Source organism: Leptidea sinapis, chromosome 43, assembly GCF_905404315.1.
Source record: "Leptidea sinapis chromosome 43, ilLepSina1.1, whole genome shotgun sequence".
In the NCBI taxonomy this organism is placed as follows: Eukaryota; Metazoa; Arthropoda; class Insecta; order Lepidoptera; family Pieridae; genus Leptidea; species Leptidea sinapis.
Window position 1 is genome coordinate 2161540 of NC_066307.1, and position 20777 is coordinate 2182316.

At 34.2% G+C, this 20777-nt stretch overlaps 2 protein-coding genes across 2 annotated transcripts in view; one reads left to right on the forward strand and one right to left on the reverse strand.

Annotated features, from left to right (window-relative positions):
* LOC126977118 (nuclear migration protein nudC) overlaps positions 1 to 20777 on the forward strand; it is a 60794-nt gene that overhangs the window by 7323 nt on the left and 32694 nt on the right. The window lies entirely within an intron of this gene.
* On the reverse strand, positions 580 to 18882 carry LOC126977119 (uncharacterized). The gene is made up of 4 exons (XM_050825823.1): positions 18685 to 18882; positions 6102 to 6227; positions 5025 to 5418; positions 580 to 3113 (listed from the first exon to the last, which is right to left on the reverse strand). Exons 1-4 carry the CDS (start codon positions 18700 to 18702, stop codon positions 3073 to 3075), a joined length of 579 nt encoding a protein of 192 aa, XP_050681780.1. The 5' UTR covers positions 18703 to 18882; the 3' UTR covers positions 580 to 3072.

Consider the following 20777-nt stretch of genomic DNA (forward strand, 5'->3'; position numbering starts at 1 on the left):
TCACCTGTTGTTAAGTGATCACCGCCGCCCACAATCTCTTGCAACACCAGAGGAAACACAGGAGCGTTGCCGGCCTTTAAGGAAGGTGTACGCGTTTTTTTTGAAGGTACCCATATCGTATCGTCCCGGAAACACCACACAAGGAAGCTCATTCCACAGCTTTAGGAATATTACAAATGAAGTTAGCAGTGCGAGACGTCGAGTGTTCTGATTGGAATTTTTTTTAAGTAGTGTTGTACTCTGTTGAGCTCAGAGCCGTTTAGTGGACATGTATCGCCACTCGTAGTAGAGCTTTCGAACGCTGAGCACCTGAGGGTCATTCGTCGGATATCTAATTGTTTTCCTCAAAATGACTTAATACATCTCTTTGCGCGCTTTCCAATTTTATGAGGTCGGTGGAATTTGTACCTCCCAAGGGTAGAATGCGTCAATTACGATTGATTGTCCGAGGGCTATATAGTTGCTTTTTTATAACGAAAGCTCCGCGGACTCTAAGCATTCTGAGAGTGTGTCGTAAATGACCTGAAACAGCAACATTGCTGCAGCTCTCTGAAACTGTAGAAAATAAAACATCCTATAGAGTATTAAATGTTTTAATAACAACAGAGTTATTATTATTATTATGACAACCTAATATATATGTGACACGGTGAGAGAATCTCATTTACGCTCAATATAATTTTTCTATCATTACCTACACTGAAAATAACGGAACATAAAATAGTATCCATACATTATAAGATTCATTTCCACAGACGATGAACCCATTAAATTAAAATTTATTATAACTAAACAAACATCAGAATACAATACAAAAATAAATATGTGCTAAAGTACGTATAGTTGTTAAACCTCTTTCAACTATTTTATGTGTAAAATAATTATTACTGGGTTTGATAGCTAATACATCATACAAAATCCCATGGTACATAATGATGTAATATTTTCATTTTCATGGAAGAGAGACATGATCTGGTATACATGATGTAGGTCCTCTGATGGCATGTGATCACCAAAGTCTTGTAACGCCACAGGAACCACAAGAGCGATCACCACGGGGACGATACGACACGGGTACCTTCAAAAAAAGCGCGTACACATTCCTTAAAGGCCGGCAACGCCGCAACGCTCTTGTGATTCCTCTGGTGTTGCAAGAGAATGTGGGCGGCGGTGATCACTTATCACCAGATGACCCGTACGCTCGTTTGTCCTCCTATTCCATAAAAAAAAAGAGCATGGCCATCCTAATATAGCGTCAAGTGAAGGTATGTAATAATTCTAAATTCGAAAACCTAAATTGTACTTAAAGGTCGGGGATCAAACCTTGGACTCCGCGGTCAGAGTCAACGTTTCTAGCTATCGCGACACCAATGATTTTATCATTATAGCTCGAAAATTTATTGAATTAGGGGTTACTTTGCGGAAATCCATAATTATACAAATGATTTAAGTTTTCTTTAGTGTTAATTCCGCCAATATTTGTTTTTAAAACGATTCGACACGTGTTCCGCCTCTACGCGAGGCATCCTCAGCAGTCTCGTGCCAGATTTTGGCGAGACAACACGTCCTGAGGATGCCTCGTGTAGAGGCGAAACACGAGTCGAATTGTTTTAAAAACAAATATTGGCGGAATTAACACTAAAGAAAACTTAAATCATTTGTATAATTATAGCTCGATTTTTAAATTGTTTTAATTATAATTTATTGGTACAACTTCAAAATATTTTAAACAATATTAATTTTAACAATTACACACCAAGTTAAAATTATATACAATAATTATTATTAATACACAGTATGTTTAAATATTTTCTTAATTCATCCTATTATTTACAAAAACTACAATTAATTGATCACAGCTAATCTGCTTTAAATACTTTAATCCTACTGATTACAACATATAATTTGAGCATTAATGTTCAGTTACGTTTATAAATACATCACTGAGATGAGAATAGGATTTATATGAAGACAATAAGTATAAATAGTTATTCTAAAGATAATTTGAAATTATTTGCAACTTGGTTCTTTAAGGCTATGTTTGACCGGGACACCAGGTGTCGCCACCAGTCGCCGCTACCAACATAATGTATACAGCTCTATAGGGAGTTAATCGCCTGGTGTCCGTTTGGTGACGTAACCAGCTCGGACACATCATGACTGTTGTGTCTGTATGGTGCCTAGTTTGGTAGCTTACGGATATATTCAAATAGAGGAATTGTAGCCAACTGCTTATAAATTATTTATTGCACTATTTATAATTATTAAACTACTAGCTGAGCCGACAGACGTTGTTCTGTATATAATAAATAAAATAATTTGTCAATAATATATCATAACATCAAAAATTACTTCGTAAAATATGCACCCTGCTGTCGTAATGAAATTGCCTCACAGCAGAACTGTCAAACCGTGCGTCAATAAATTCTCTCATAGAAATTATGTATGGATACATCAAAGTAAAAACAAATTTGTTGTTTTTATTTAAATTTAGCAGCATTTTCCTATTTATTCACCTTTTAAACCTTCTCTGGACTTGGCGGCTTGTTTTTGCTACAACAGTACATTTTGTAAAAAATGTAATCCTAGCCTTCGTATAACATTCCGTTTTTCGATCGACTTATTCTTTTCGAAGATCGTGTGTCGGTCAAATTTATCACAGTTTTTTTTACACTGTATGTAAGCATAGACAGCAATGGTGTCTGAATGAGAAAGAATGAAATGTGACACATACAATTTTTTTTCTAGTAAACGATAAACTATAATTTACATAAGTACTAACTTATTACATTAAATAAGAATAATGAATCAATTTCGTTTCAAATAAATTGGTTTTAAATATTTTCCTACTTATGAACTAGTTTTAAGCACTAAAGGCATATTATGTAAAGCAAAATTTTCTAATGTGAGTTGGGACACACATTGGCTAAACAAATTATTGTTTAACAAATTTAACAGAATATGAATTCTGTAAATAAGAGAAGCAGTTCCATAATTATATTGATCGCAGTAATTCTTCATTTTCTTGAAAACTTCTGTAAATTCCAAAGGTCCGGTTCTTTATTATATTGTCTAAGAATATTTATAGATGCCAGTCTCACGGCGCATTCGCACTGTAACAAGAGAATATACCATTATAATCTGACAAATAATACATAAATAAAATATTGTGTGTACTTATATCATGTATCTTCGTACGCAAGAAGTTACAGGTAATCTTTTGGCTTAAATAAACAAGAATTCTTTAAACATTTATTCCTCGTTCTATTTTACTTTTGTAGAAATAACAATATTGTAATAAAGAAGGTATTTAATCCAACCAATAAGAATATTAATTAGTAAAATAATGTTTGTTTAATAAAAAAAATATTTTTTTCTAATTTTGTTTATTACTACACTTACAACTATTATAAAGAATTGATTGTTTTATGTCAACACCTATACGTATTTAAATTTATTAAATTCTCGTCCATTGGTTGTGGTTCAAACTTCAGTAGTCATATTAGTTGTAAGAGAGACTTATGGTAGCTGAAGTATACAAATGATTAACGGCCGTTTTTAATAACGTATCTCTAGTTACGGATATATTGCTGTCACCGTTTAATCACAAGATCTTAACTATCCATAGTTACATCTAATATAGTTATAGTCCAATGCTTTATGTCGATAGGTTATTGAAATGTAAGCGTAAAAGGATAGATTTGTCTACCTCTAGTAACTTAAGGCGACACTAAATGCCGACGACCTTGAGCGATATGAGTTCACGGCTCCTATGTAACAAAGCTAATATTTTTAAAATTCTTGGGTCGAAAATGCAACATTTTAACAGGCGCAAACAGCTTAATTGCTTACAATCCTCATTATTGATTACTAATCTGAATTTATGTACCTACATAAAAAAGTAAAATCTATAAGAACAACTTTTATGATAGTAGTATACTAAACAAATGCATGATGCCGAGAAAAAAATTGTTTAACTGCAAAGAAAACTGGTAGTTCATAATAGCTCTGGAGTGCTAACTTTAACCAACAATAAGCATTAGCAACCTACAAGTAAGACTTAAGGGTATGTGTGACATGATAAAGTAGTGTTCATAGCTCCAAATACTATATTTTCACCACAAAACTTGTCTAAAAACACCTTGTTTGCGTGTTTTCTGTTTACCCTTCGCCTTAAACTAAGGATAGATAGGTTATTGAAAGCGGCCGCTAGTGTCGAATGTCCATGTCGGTGTGCGCGCGCTTCGTAAAAATTAACTCTGATAATGTTTCATTAACGCTCCAAAACAAGAATAACTCCTGTAAACATAAACCTTTCTTGAACAACATTTTATATAAACTTACACATTAAAAGCAAGACGCGGTATGTCCTTAACCTTTCACTTTTTTTCCTTATCATATTAGATCATTGTTTTATTTTGTGTTGATCATGATTCATCTAACATTTATAATAGCTCCATAGTATTACGTAGGTATAACGATCTGTCACTCACCAACACCCCTATGTATTATTTATAATTTTATAATAGGTTTTTTTTTTATTGATCGACCAGGGTTTTAACCTTCATATAGATATAACGAAATACATTTAGAAATATTAAATAGTTGTTTCACGATTTATAAGTTTCTTTTTTTTTTAAATACTTGAAAGGAAATACAGTGGAAGAGCTACTATATTTTAATTTAAACATACAGTGTGCAACCTCAATTATTGTCAATGAATAAATTCGGTGGTCCTTACATTGTAGAGAGTCTGGGATATATATCTACAGTTTTATCGAAAGATGTTCAATAATTTTTTTCAACTGCGAGTGATTTCAAGCGATCTAATCGCATGGAGAGTGGACTGTATCAACCACCTTTTATCTATTATTTTATTAAAATCGCCATCTATATGACTGAGGTAGTGATGTTAATAATAAGAGCAGCATATTTTAGGGCCGGTCGTCCGTCGTTGCCACCCTATTTCATTCACACGTCTTATGAAAGAAGTAATACCTATATTATGGTTCAGATTTACTTACTTTCTACGAAGCATATAGCAGCCAGTATGCAGGCGGAAAATAAAATCGTCATCGATATAACTAGAACAGTTATCTGATGCGAATGGTAGCAGCAACATGTCTTGGGCTCTTTCGTCGTATGTTGCTTCGTGAAACCATTCACCACCGTGAAATGGGTCGAGCTAGCCAATGAGGTGACGTCCTTCTCTGGAATTGAGCCACGCTTCACGTCCGCCCAATAAGTATCTACATTATCGTGGGTCTCTTCTGGTATCGACAGTACCGCCGTGGGTGGGGTGGAGTTTGGCACACTATTTAGGCTATTATGACTCAATCCGTGACCCCTTTGAGAATTCCTTCCGTTCATTCGCGCCAAATGTGCTGCACTCAACAGATGTGATCCCGAAGATACGCTCTGCAAATAATGTAATATTTTTATCGAATCTTTATTTAGAAGACTGGTACTGATTTGTGATCGGTGGAGGGTGGGTTTGGAGTAGCGGGTTGTTATCAGGGAATAGTAGGGGAAACTAGCTGTTATATATTTGAAATTGATGATAAAGAGACTTCAGATTAATTCCATTAATGCTTTATTAATTTAAGTACACAAGACACCATTACAAATATAATTAGTTCTGCGAAGTGACAGTAGACACAGAAGTACCTACTAAGTACTTATACCCACTACAAACTAACACAACCCTTTTGACGATAAATGAACAACATCGCCCTTGTTGCCTTGAAACACCAAAATAATGACAAGAAAGTGCATTATTGCCCTTTTAATTACCGCTTCAGGAAGAGGTCCATGTTAAAATCAATTTACTCTCACATTGTATTTTTGTACGTTTCAAGCAAGGAAATTCTATGATGGAGGGAGGTAGGTGATCATCTACCAGTCAGCGTATAGCAATGTTTTATAACAAACAATTAAGGTGGAGCCACCACAATATTACAAGTTATATGAACCACTCTAATAGATATAGAACGGACATGAAAAGCTTATCGTGTTACGAAAGTCCTTCATAAATAACGTTTGGTTACGTGAATGTGGGAATGTGGTATTTGTATGATTGAATGTTAGGAATGAGGTCTTACGTGTGTGCTATGATTGCTGGAAGAACCCTGGCTTGATGCTGAGCTGCCTCTTGACCGGGACTCCTGAACGCTACCAGTACTACAGCTTGATAACGACGGCCGTGGGATGTGCCATTCGGCTGAGATCTGCAACAATTTGAATAGGTATACTTAGAATTAATTTCATCGTAATTTTTTGTTACTTGTAAGGAAGATGGACAACTTCGTCGTTAATTCATCGTGCCTTATTGTTTATATTAATTTGCAGTCCGACTTAACCCTCTACTGATCTCGTACTACCGAACGTAAATTGTTGTTAAAGAGTAACTTTTATGTGTATTTAGAACCATTAAATACATGAAACCATTGATTACTAAGTATAGAAGGAAATGAATCAAAATCTTCGTGCATACGCAAATTTTATCGTGTTGATCTCATTTTATCGTTGATCGAGATTCGGTATTGAAGATCGATCATTGTATTATATTTTCACCTTGGTATATAACCGACCGTTTTATCACAACAATCATGTTTGCACTACAATAGTTTCTGATGTTTCATCTGTTTCATATTTAGGCCAAGTTGAGTACAGTCCGATTGATTTTGTCAGATATGGTACTCAAGGTTCGCGTTCTCTTTATTTGCGGTCTTGTTTCGTCGGCCTCTGGCGCAATCAATTTTAGTTTTGCTTTCAATCTCATGGGCTTTCCGTCATCGTACTTTGATAACAATGTCGATAGGCGTTTAAGGTAGTTCTGCTCTTTACGATATGAGTGCTTGTTCGCTGTCTGCACTTGTGACTTAGCTTCTATAATCTTGAGACATAAATGAAAATTTTTGCAAATTACATCGCGCTTTGATTTTTCTGCATGCAGTATTCGTTTCGGTTATCTTCACAGTGTATTATAACTATTATTGTACAAAATCAATTATTCTTTCAAACCAATAGCTGCACAAAAAATTTGATAGATATAACTATTTAAGTAAGCGTTACTTTGCGGAAATCCATAATTATTCAGATGTTTTGAGTTTTCTTTAGTGTTAATTCCGCCAATATTTGTCTTCTAAACAATTCGACACGTGTTTCGCCTCGTGTAGAAGCGATAGATATAATACTGATATTTGACCTGTTTGAGTGTTGTTATAATTAAGATTTGTTAACAACAATGATAATTTAATTTAAGAGTCCGCTTATAACTAGGGCTGATTCTATGACCAACAGAATAATAATAATGTTAAGTATATATTTTGTTTCTCCACAGCCCATGATCGGTCTTCCAATTATATATTTCGACCACTAGGTCATTGGAACCAATAACATTTGTGTATTCCAAAAAGTAGTAATTATACAACATTGCTCTACCTGCTCATTGACTAGCCCTGCAATTACCGCACGGACATTATTAAAATGTCGCGTAATTATGTATTATCTGCAAGCCATTATTGTTCATGTTTCAATCAATGATCTGATAACAATCAAAAAGTGTTCAGTACGCATCTCGTCGTTGTTAGCATAACTTGTATTAATTATATGCATAGGTACGGATATTGAGAGTTTGTTATGAGACATCCTTTACACCCGTTATTACCAAAAGTATTATACCATTTTATTGATTTAAATCGGCTTTGCTCACGAATCATCGGTGTTCGTAGCGACCGGTTTCGGACCATTCGGAGGTCCTTCAAATCGTGAGTAAAGCTGAATTAATAAAGTGAATAATGTCTCACGAAAGTGATGGAACTCGCCTTTTAATTTTTTTTCTTAATTTTACTGTACATTTAATAAAAGCCACTTTCTGGTAAAATTGCGATATTCTAATCTGTGTATTGAGGACCTTGGCTCTGCCTCCTGTCTACGAAATGCACCCTCATTGGAAATGGTAATATTCTCCTCTATGTGAACAATGTACCTACTATTAATTCAATATCCGGATTCTGCTAAAACAGCAAGAGTATTATTTTTTAAGCAAATAATGGAAACTCGTGAGTCATCACATGTTATTACACGTTGTAGGTCCTGTGCGTATGTATTAACGATTACATTATCAGTCTAACTTGGAACACGTGAGGTACGTTGCTTCTTATTGTCATAGAGTATTGATAGTGGCAATTATTTGATGACTAATGGTTTCATTGTTCGATGTTTACGTGTTATTTAGGAGACCGCGCTTACTGATACTTCAAACAATGAGCCGCCGATATGAGATGCTAAATGCGTTCGTGGGTTAATCGTCATAGCCAGAAGTCTTGCACGAACAACCTAACTCGAATGAGTTTCCTAGTGCGGTATTTCTAGATCCTTTAGTTCGATATTATTTGCTCTTGTAATCACTTACCATAAGTTATATATAATATCTATTCAAACTATGTTTTATGTATATTGTTTAAGTTATAATAATATGACTCGGTTAGCACATACACATACACACACTCACACACACACACACACATTATTATACCGTCGGGATAGGCAGAGGCAACAGAACGCCAATTGCTTCCATCCTTCCAACCTTTCGATCCGATTCCACACGTTTTCTACAAATACATACCTACTTTTTCATTCCCACGCCCACCGGACCGTCCGATGGTCCGGCCGTATCAAATCCGATCATGTGTTTAGGCTATCAATACACGTGCCGGTAATCGAATATATCATTTGATATACTAGTCGGGCTGATACGACACGTTCATATCATATACAGGTACCGTCATTCTCAAATATATTTTGCGAACCATTAACTCTTAAATGTAATAAGAAATAGTACTATTTGATAATGTATTTTATAGGATTTTGAAAGCTGTTATTACTGGCAGTGTGTGTGCCACAGAATAATTTGACTCGCATAGAGATATATAAAAATTATATCAGAAAAACCTTCCCTTAAAACCCTCACAATTATGTACATGTTTATTTACGTTCGTAACACTCGTTGTAGCTCAAATTACATCTCAAAGTTTTTTTTGATAAAAACTAATTGAAGCCGCAAAACACGCAAACTTTGTACTTGAGATATAAAAATTTCATTTGCGGCAACAAGGCCAGCGCGTGTGTGAGTGGTCCTTTATTAACAAAACATTTACTTAATGAATAAATTATGATACAGCGAGCTAAACTTTTATATTAAAACTTTTTTTAATGACATTTCGCTCCGCAATCACACACGTACGCCTCCTCCTTTTTTTCCATCTCCAGTGTTGCATGAGAACATGGGCGGCGGTGTTAACCTAACACAAAAATATGTTAGTACTTCGAACGAAAAGTTATGGGTTTTATGGTAAAAGAGTGTTGTAATAATTATTTGATGGAATAAATTGCCATTTATAAGTTTAGTGTTATGCCGTTATAAACGTCAATTAATTATACACGGTCGCGGCGGTACGAACCAACAAATTTATAAATAACTAGCTGACCCGACAGACGTTGTTCTGTATATAATAAATAAAATTATGTTTTTTTATGAATCTGTCAATAATATATCATAACATCAAGAATTACTTCGTAAAATATGCACCCTGCTGTCGTAATGAAATTGTTTCACAGCAGAACTGTCAAACCGTGCGTCAATAAATTCTCTCATAGGAATTATGTATGGACACATCAAAGGAAAAACAAATTTGTTGTTTTTATTTAATTCCGAGCATTTTTTTATTTATTCACCTTTTAAACCTTCCCTGGACTTTCACAAATAATTCAAGACCTAATTTTGTCAAATCGGTCCAGCCGTTCTCGGGTTTTAGCGAGACTAACGAATTCATTTTTATATATAAAGATTATTTTCTCTTTTTTTACCACGCTTTGATTATTCCACATGGCTAGCAGGATATATTACGTGAACTAAGCTTCAGATAACCTATTTGGAACGAAAAATATTTATTTATTTATTTATTAAAAGTAATCAACAGCGTACACAACAATTATTTTTACAAAATTAACCTAGGTTTTACATAAAGCCACTAAGGATTACATAAATTTTAAATTATAAAAAGAATATAATAATAAGAATATAAGCGCTATTTTATTTTTTTCGTGAATATATTTATAGCTGGCAATGTTTACAAATATTAGTGATGTTGTTAAAACATTGTTTATTCTCGTACATTTGTGTATTTGACCTATTTCTTATCTATAGTAAAACAAGAAAATACTTAAGGTAGCTAATGAATCATCTATAGGTGTATAACACATAAGATTTTAAAATTTTCCAAAAAGGATCCACCCCTGATATATACTCATTAAAATTGGTTCACAATTTGCGTATACATCGCATAGCGTAGATGAAAAGAAAAACTACAATTGTTATGAAAACCTGTAACTTCTTTGAAAACATGACTAAGTCCCGATCTATCTAGTATGTTGTTTGTAGCGGATAATGTAGCCAGTTTGATCGAATCAGGCTTTAAGGGCATACGCCTAGTTAAGAAGCGGGTCATACATGCCAGAGACACCGGTTAGAAGTGACGCAACGCCGGTAATCTCGACGAGTCTAATTGAACGTGGTCGTCAATAACGGTTTATTGTGATTGCTTGATTACTTGCATGTGTAACATGACATGACACTTGATGAGCACTGCTCTTTGTGGCTTTTGCAACGACTAACAGTTAGTTGTGTAACGAACGAACATCCTGGTGGTATTAGTGTCGCCTTTCTATGAGGCTCGAGGCTTTTGTGTTTTCTTAAGCTTTATTGGATCACCTTAAACCGTGACGTAGTTCGGGAAATTACACCAGACACGAACTTCAAATGTGTCATAGCTTTTATGATTGGCGATTTCTGACTGAAGCCGCCAAATATTGAAAATAATATCAAATCAACCTTTCTGGGAGGAAAATATTTTCGGCGTCTTCTAGTGTGTATCCAAGCTGCCTGTCAACCAGTTAGATGTACACATTCGTGTCTATAAATGTTTTAATAGCAATATATAAAGTATTAAAACTTATGGTAAAATGAAACCATGTCATATCCCAATTTTCTTTAAAAGTTAATAAAACATGATATAATTTATCATTGTTTTCAACGTATGTTTCATTGTGTTTTAAAGTAATAGATTTCGTGGTCGTAACATTTTGCATGATAATCAGTTAAAATCATCTGGAACGCTCTCCGTTTAGAAGAGAAAGCGTGCAACATGCTCTTCTCGGAACACTTTCGGTAATGCAAATGTCACAATGGCTAACGGTTAGTTGGCGAAACTGATTTCGATTCTTTTAATTTTATAACATGTTGACCCCGATATGAGTAACGCGGTAGTGTGCTAAAGTTCAAAACTAAATTGAATGCCGTTGTGGTAAATCTACGCAATAAAAAAATAAACCAAATCTTATCGGAAATCTTTCCCAAAACCAAATGCCACAATGGGTTGCGGTTAGCTTTCGAAACACATTTTAAATAAATGATGAAATTTATAGAGAGTTAAAAGAATTTGTAGCATTTGTAACAAAATGTCTATGTCGTTGTTGACGGTAGCTTCCTATATATAGGACAATAATGAACAATGTAGTAAAACTTCCAAAACAAAACCGAAGGAAACATGGGCATCTTCTTTAACCTTATTATATAGGTATTACTTATGTCAAAGATGAAATGCGTATACATTTTGAGTAAAATATATATAATATGTCCAAATAAAAAGGGTTCATCTAAATTTCGGTTGTCATTTATTTACTCGTAGATAAAGACAGTGATGAACATCGTACTTAAACAAATAATATCCGCGATGACTTGAGAACCGTCTTTTATACGTTTCTTAAAAACAATAACCCTATTCTTCTGAAACATAGTTAAGAGCGTCCAATTATCATATTTTATACGCCGTCGCATGCGGATTGAGGACACTGTGATATAACTTATTGTTCATTCTGGTCGCAAACACTGTTATGATGATAATGGGCGTCCTTGAACTCAATTGGTCGCTTAATGCATAGGCCTTAATGGCTATGACTTAATATCTTTAGAATAGGTTTTTTTTTATAAGTTCCGTATCATCGAATGACCAGGTGTGGCATACGGGATGCTGTACAGAGATTCTCCTCCTTTTTGCAGAATGCTGGCCGAATTCAACTTTATATTCTACATGGGATATTCAGCATGAAACACCTTGTAATGTTTTAGAGCCGACATTTGTAAACAGGTTCTACCTCCCGGATTTTTGTACGCCATTCATAGTCAATCAACTAAAAGAATAGTAGAATAATATATGAATGTATCATATACCACTAAAATTGTTCCGGTAATTGAGTTATTTTATCTTTGAGCATAAAAATTAAAAAACAGGACAAAACGTTAATTTATGCTTAACGGTCGTAACATTATTCTGTGCTTTCCCGTCTGGTTTAATAGCTAGTCCTAGAAAATTGCTCGAGGTACATAGCAATGACTAACACCATATAGCATCAAATAAGTAGTAGCTGTATCAAACCCTCAACTATCTACCAAATAGGAAGTGGTTTCATCGTTGATCAATGAGCTCATTAATATAAACAAATTTGTTGCAATACCAAGTTATAAGAATATAGTCTATTACACTGAACAAGCTTGCATAATATGGTGTATTAAAAGGCATTTGCATATTGTAATATGAGCGCGAGTTTCGTAAACACCGTCTATCGTTTTCGCCTCCAAGTCGAGGTCTGACTTAGTTAAACTTGAACAGAGATATGAGATGGCCATGCCAACAACTAACAATGGATAAACGCTATAACGCATGCAGTATTATAACATTTTAATGGAGTATATGAGGATTTGATTTTTTACCGCGTTCGTCAAGTCCATTAACGTACAAAACCACGTTAGTTTTTGAGTGGGAAGGCTCGTTAGAAAAAGCGGCCATGAAGTGGGTTACCTATCCGGATTCTTCTGCTCAAGGTATGACATCACTTGCTGACGTCTTTAGACACTGTTATAATACATTCTGTGATGTAATTTCGATCATGCCCTTTAATTATCTGATACAAATATTAACCTTGGAGGTGCGAAATGTATTTACAGACAAGCGACAAACGCGGACACTGTTCGAGATGGTGCAACATTTCCTGGCGATCGTGTTAACTGAACGATAAATAACGCGTCGTCCTCACCAACATCTGTCAATTAAAGTAAAGGTCGTTTAACTTTGTCGATTTTAGCGTTTGAATATTTGTTGAGCAGATTGTCTTTGTAAATACCCGTTAGCGATTGATTGGACCCGCTTTTTTATTTTTTCGTGAGTCAGAAATTCCGCTTGTAAAGAATATAATTATATCAAATTACAGTTTATGGCTATTATCATTGTTGTTAATTAAACACACACTAATCACAAATATAATGAAACATCCTGTATTATAAAACATTTTGGATCATCAAAGCTTTTTAGGAATGGCTTTATGAATCAGTTTCATCTAACGTTTTTAAATTAAATTTTAATTTAGTCTTTATCTCAGTAAACTAGGTATAACTATATATTATTGCAAGACTAAAAATGACTTCGTAAGTTATTACTTAATGTACTTAACTTAGCATGAACAATTTTACTTCTTATTAAATATAATACCGATCTGTCTCTTATTTACTTGCATACTTTATTGTTGAGGAATTTTAAAAAGAGTGGACACTTTAGGTATAATATTGCCACATTATCGGATTTAATAAACATTACGTCCACATTACCAGTTCCGTTAACCGGGTTATACCTAATTGCATCATAATATTGAGACACGAATTCCATTTATTGACCAAGTCCTTATTGTTATCGTTATAAGTAAGCAGCACTTCGTGATTCCTTTGTGAGTGCTGAATAAAGAAATGTGGGAGATTCCCAGTGCTGTGGACAAAAACAAGTTCCGCAAATGACATTAACTCGTGTTCATTGTAGGTACCGACGTAGTGGTATGATAATTTGTCGACTGATGGATACTGTTGCCTAGCAGCATTGTAAAGTTAATTTAAGTAGGTGTATATTTTTTTTTGTGTCCATATCGGGTTTATGGTGCTATGGGAGAGCTTACAAATTGCACCGGAATGAGATTTGCAATACAATCTAGCTAGTGCTTCCTTCTTTACACATAAAATCGGGGTAACCTGTTAGGCACATATTTCGGACCTCTATTGCTTCGTCTATTCGTGTCAACTCTTTTCTATAGGCTATCTTAAGACCTTATTCAAAAAGGCGTCAATAGATAATGTATGTTTAAGTGTATTTCAGTCCCTTTTATGCATGATTGAATTTGTAGTGACAGCAATAAATTTGTCGTGGTTAACGTATTGAGATGCCTTTTGAAATTCAGACCTTATTCTTAGCCTTGACCTTCTTTCCCGTACAATCCGCGATCTTTACATGGAATTCTATAAAAATGTGCAGTTAATCTACTTTCAACAATCCTTTCTACATGACCAAAGTTCAAATCAACATACAGCATGTATATTTTTTGATAGATATATATTTAATGACGAAATTCTTTAACAATCTGAATCTTCTTTAACAATTACTCATTGTAAATGGCATCGACAATATTTGTTTGTGTAAAACAAATCACGCGCTGGTATTTATAATATTGGCTTCTTTTTCGACCCACTTTTAAATGCATCTAAATTATACATTTGAAGTCGGCACTTTTATTTGATACAATTTTTTTTTATTGCTTGTACATTTTCAACACTAATAAGCCAAATAGCTTAAAAAATGAAATGATTGATGAGATTTCAAACTGCAAGGTTTCCGCCATGTTGTTGTTGTGTTTTGTTAATGAAATATTTTTTGTAAGAATTTAGTCGGAAACGCGACCGTGAACTAATACGTTTTTATAGACGTCTGACACTCATAATGATAATTATGTCATTGACACTGACTTATAATAAGTCGCACCTACTTATAATAAACATGATGAATGCTAATTTTGTGAATTTTATTACAACTAACACAGTTTATTATTGTTAGTAAATTATTTAAAATGTATTCGGATATAATTTATAGATACATTACAATAATATAGTATTCTATGTATTTATTTTTTATAAGAGGGGAAAAACGGGCAAGAGGTTCACGTGATGGGAAGTGGTGAGGCTAACGCTCATGAACATCCGCCAGATCAGGGGTCAAGAGATGCTTTGCCGGCTATTAAGTGGGAGTATGTTCGATGCTTGATAGATCTTAAGTTGTATGTTTTTGTTAATAGTGTCAAGATGCCAACAAGTGTTTGTATTCTTGTGTTTGACCGGCTTTCCAACTATAAATAACATTCTAAATAATATAAAAGTATAGAAATTTGACCATCTAGGTAGGTAATGATATAAATATATAATATGATGTTTCGTATCAAAAGGTTGTGTATACCTTACAAATGTTCTAGTAGCAGTGCAAAGTGAATGTTCTTATATAGCCTAGTAATAATCAAAGTTATTTGTTAAACTGTTTCTCAAAAAGTGTTATTGATTAAAGTTTATCACTATTATCGGATTAATATTTAACTTCTGAAGACTTAAAAACTGTGCGTAGCTTTTCAAAGATAATCAAAAATATTTTATCATCTTAACGTCTGAATTTTTAGAATTATATCACGGAAAGTACTAGGGAAGCAGTAAGAGTAGGAGGTGGGTATAAGCCACACGTCATTAGGGATGTTCTCTAAATCCGGTTGTGTAGTGAAATGTGAAGGCCGCTCGTCGACTCCGACTTACAATCCCTGCACCCATTATTTCGGTCCTAACAACCAGTCTTGTAGTTCCGCAAGGTTCACTTAACTATCACACCACTCCCTTATATTTAAGTACACTGTTGTTATATTGTATTTAGCTACCTACTAAAAGTGTGCCTAGGACATGAAAAAATTATACGACTTGGTTAGCGATCTTTATTTTATGGCATAGGTTTTTTGTTAAAATTTTAAAATATTATTATTAATGTGATAGGCACGAAGATATTATGTTGTATATAAATAACTCGATAGTAGCAAGCATCAATCATCACTGGTCAAAAATACAACTGTTTTAATACATATTAAAAAAATTGCGAAGATTTCGCCTTGCGTTACATAATATTATGTCGAGGTCCAAATTGTTAATACCTTTTATAATATACTTAGTGTTAACGTTTAACAAATCACCCTCATCTCCATTATCCCCTTGTCAGGAACTACCGCTTCAACTAAAACTTTGCACCGCACTCTGCGCCATCATCATGCTAAGTTGTTCATTTTCGCCCACTTTTTGGCAAGCCACATAAATGAGTCAGGCAGGCGCATTCTCGCCGTGTCCCAGTTTACTAAACATTCAGGCTAGCCACGTGTTACCTCCCGCTCCTCTGTAGAAAGTTAGAAAAATAAAATTTGGACAGTGGATTCCTTTTATGACGAAGGCACCCACTAAAAGTATTTATTATAATCCATCCCTGAAAGAGTTAATAGGGGTGTGAAGTTTCTTTGGTAGGGTTTGATGTGTATAAAAATCAGTACTTGGTAACAAGGCGTCAAATATTTGAAACCGGTTGTAAATTTGCAGTAAACAAGTTAGTAATAGCGGCTGCAAAGAAACATGTAGCGGATCTTGTATAAATTTGCGATAGATTTGGCAGAATTCCTAATCACTTACTCACATCCGCGTTGTTTAGGACATGCGAGACGACTACCTATGCTGCGAGTTCTCTCAAGTCTATTTCTTTTTTTATTTTTTTTAACCCGACTGGGCGACGCAAAGTGGTATATTTATAGGTTTATCAGTGTTTCATTTGTGTGTTTATTCTTTGCTATAGATACCCAACGAGTTTTTTATATTGTTTTTAGATTTTATTTTTCGTCAACACGATGGGAATGAATTTCTAATGTTATACTTAAGTTGATATTATTTAATTTACTGCAACAACGACACTTACACCACCATCGAGCTCCTAATTAAATGAGTCTTGTTGATGGTTTTCAATTTTGTTTTTGCCGTTGTTCTAGCATTCTTAAAACTAATGAAATAGCTATTAAATGTTATAATAGCTCGGACTACAGTAATGTTAAATGTCAGGATTGCGAAATAAACACTCAGCGTCCACTAGTCATAAATGAGTTTATTAGAACCGATTCCAGTATTTTATGAGCATAATATTATAGTCAAAAGACTGAGCTTATATATGTGCAATACGATACCAATTCGAGTGTTTTATATTGAGCTAGTAGTCAGTTGTAGTATACATCATTCTCTCAATTATTTTTGACTAGAGCCAGACCTGGTGGAAAATGATACCTACGCCTTGGTTATGATCAGATGCAGTGCCTCCAAGGATTCTTGAAAATCCAAAAATCCACTACATTTTTAATATAACATAATGCTACAGGGCCCTTCTTATCGAGATTCAGATTATGATAACTCTATGGTACCCATGTAGCCTGCATCTTGTGCTATGGAACCTACCACTCGTAATTATAATATAATCAGGTTGAGCTTTGAAGAAATTGAGAAATTCTCTATGTTTGAACGACGATGATTATTAAACCCCTACAGGAGTACTTAATAGTACTGTAGCTGTTCGCTTTACGATAAAATATAAATATTATTGCTTTCGGTTATTTTTTGGCCTTGTACAATTTTCATAATCAGTTCGGCCACTTACTTATTACAGCTTACGCACGTAATATTGATCTCGTTAAACTTCATATAAATCATCAGGAAATGTGCAATCTCAATTAAATGTTTCCGTGTTTTGTATAAATTAATTAACGGCCAAGTGCGCGACTAAAACGCGCTATACGGGCTCTGCGCTTGGTTCAATAATAGGTTTAAAGTAGTCTTAAGTCCATTGAGTTTTATAACTGTAATAAACTAGTGGATAGTATTATATCGGTATAGAACGAATTCTTAATATTATATTTGTTTTTTATAATTATTAGTAATTTTGTGTATCGAGTTTTTTATAATCCTGGTAATTTTGATTACAATATGGGGACAGGGTTGTGAAAGTTATTGTATTAAGTATATTTGGTCCTTGATACGTGTGAAAATAATATTTTAAACTTCAATCAGGCGTCTTGAAGGTTGTTAAAATGACAGTGAGAGATTGCGTTACATAGAAAGATACTGGACAAGCTAATGTATAAAGTGTATAATAATAGGTCGGATAAATAACTACCTAACTTAGTTTGTAATTAAGGGGAATGGTATATGTACCTAACTACAAATTAAGGTTGTTCATGAATTTGCTTTTGAGTTATTTTAATCATTAAGTTAATTTTAATTAACGTAGAGTGACATAACATACATAACTTAACTACTTAATTACTATTAATTAATTCGAGTGTCTAACTCGAATCCATTTGACAATAATTTTATCGCCTGCTTGAAAATAAAGAAGTTGCTTGTTCATTAATTACCTTTTCTATCATAACATAATTTTAATTAAAAATTTATGTTCCTAATAAATTGAAAAAAGTTGGTATTAATTAATAATTAATTGAAATACCAAAGAATGAGAGCTGGTTTCATGCATAATTCCTTTAAAATAATTTTTAAAAATATTTTCATTTATTTCCAAATTATCTAAAATATAATATAATATAATTTATCTGACAATTAAGTATACTGTAATATCTCGTCATCAAATCACACCTCCGAGTCCTTATTATCATAGTCATAACGTTCAATATCGTACTCACCGAGCTTTTGTTTTCCATTGTTTACCAACACGTTTATTGTTTTTATAAAATTGTCACTACTGTTACGTCACTGAACACTGCACACAACCTTTGAATCTCTATCACTTCATGGGCTGGTCTCTACATCAGCTCGGTGTCTCTCTCGCCTTCTCCGTGTGACCGGCGACGCTGCGCCCGTTCCAAGCGGCAAAGCGACTAGAGTCGTACTGAGTGTGTTGCAACCATACTCAAGGTTTATATATAAAGTTGCATGTTCGCTGTCTGCCGCCTCAATTTTCTTTGCAAATATCTCAAATATTGCATCTATGTATCATAACTTTGCTTGCACTTACTCGTCCGTGAAATTTTTATAAATTTGACGTTAATGGAGTTATGTATCACAATTATTTATTTACTCATAATTTACTTTAAGATTTGTTTTCAACATTAATTTGATAAATTATTCTGTAATTTATATTAAGTAAGTAGCCAAAACGTTTCTTTGTACGCTAGTACCAATATCACTAAATGTCGCAAAAATTGGCTTATTGTAATATTTGCTCAAGTCGTCTCGTAAGCATTGCGACGCCCGCGGCCTCGGATCGAGACAGGTAAAAACTTGAAGAATCGCATAGTGTAATTGATGTACTACAGAAGCTATATCACGTTCGACGAACGATGGCCCGAGTGACGTGCCCTGTGGTGCTCCCGTTGGCCAGAGTGGATTGTGCAAGCGTGCGCGAGGTCGCGGTGCTCATGCGCTGAATCATAGGGATTCGGAAGGTGATGTGTTTTATCATGCAGATGTTGTTACGTCAATAAAAAGGATATGCGCGATACGTGATGGATTCAAGTTCACTTTAGATAATTTGTTTTGTTGTTATAAACTTTTTTAAAATATAGGTAGGTACGACTGGTTGTTCGTTTGTATTTAAATGAAATAATTGTTTGGGTTGATGGGATTGGGGTGATGAACACATTTTAAAAGTATTTTATTAAAATATTCAGCTTCGATGAGGGTGGTGAAGTCCAGATTATATATTTTTAGTTTGCACTTTGCGAAATCCTGAAAGCCGAAATAGTCGATATACATATCTATGTTACCATCCGGTTGGAAATAGTATATGGTGATTTATCTATCAGAAAACCATTTACAACGTTCGTGGAACGATTGATATGAAAAGATTAATCTTCAATGAAAATATATTATTGAATTTTCAACCTTTAGGGTTATTGAATAATCTTTTATTCTACTTATCACTTGGAGAGTAGTTTTAAAGAAGTTTCTGCCGTAAGTAAATCGGGAAACGATGTGGGAACTACATCCATTACCGTAAAACACAAGAGGTTTTCTGTTTGTTTACTCAAACGAGCAATCTCTGGGCCTACCAGTCTGTTTTCAATAATATTTTTTGTTACGTAAGTCGGAAGAAAAAGCTCTCGCGAACTGTTTTATCCGCGTGCGCTGGAATTATGGAGAGTGATACGTAAATACAAATTATTTACAGATATTCGGCAAAAGGCAAAATAGTTCAGAAAAGTACTCCAAAAGAAAACAACTTGAATTGTTACTCTATGAAAGGAAAATATTACAAAGACATTAAGAAATATTGAAGTAACAACTAAACTACTTATCGACATGTATCTCTTTTGGTTTGGGCTATCGTTTATGAAACAATTCCTCATACTTACCTTAAACTTACTGAATTTCAGGCTTGTTATACTTTGGAAGTGAGGTATACAAGTAATCTATTGACAAAAAAATATTATACACAGATGAAGCCGCGAGGTCAATCCTTCCAAGTAATAAATTTATCAATCCATTGGAACCATATTATGGTCAAGGGTCGTAAGGAATCCTAGTGCAGCTCAAAATTTTGAGATTGAAAGGAAGCTCAGCATTTCATATAATAGCCTGCACCTTATGAACATATTGCTCGGGCTTTTTAGAATACTTATCACACAAGTATTATAATTACTGTTTGTATTGTGACTAACTTGCCTGTATCAATTTGAAAGCAATTAAACTTATTACTGCACGCCTTGTGCTCTACTCTTGATTGGTCGCCGTCCTTTCTTTCAATTTCGCAACATAAAAGCGTTTCCACACTTCA

Bases quoted from the DNA above. Each gene is read 5' to 3' on its own strand.
- LOC126977119 (XM_050825823.1), bottom strand. The intron at 5,419-6,101 runs GTAAGACCTCAT...CATTATTTGCAG, and splicing joins CCAGCAATCATAGCACACAC to AGCGTATCTTCGGGATCACA. The intron at 3,114-5,024 runs GTAAGTAAATCT...CTCTTGTTACAG, and splicing joins TGCTATATGCTTCGTAGAAA to TGCGAATGCGCCGTGAGACT.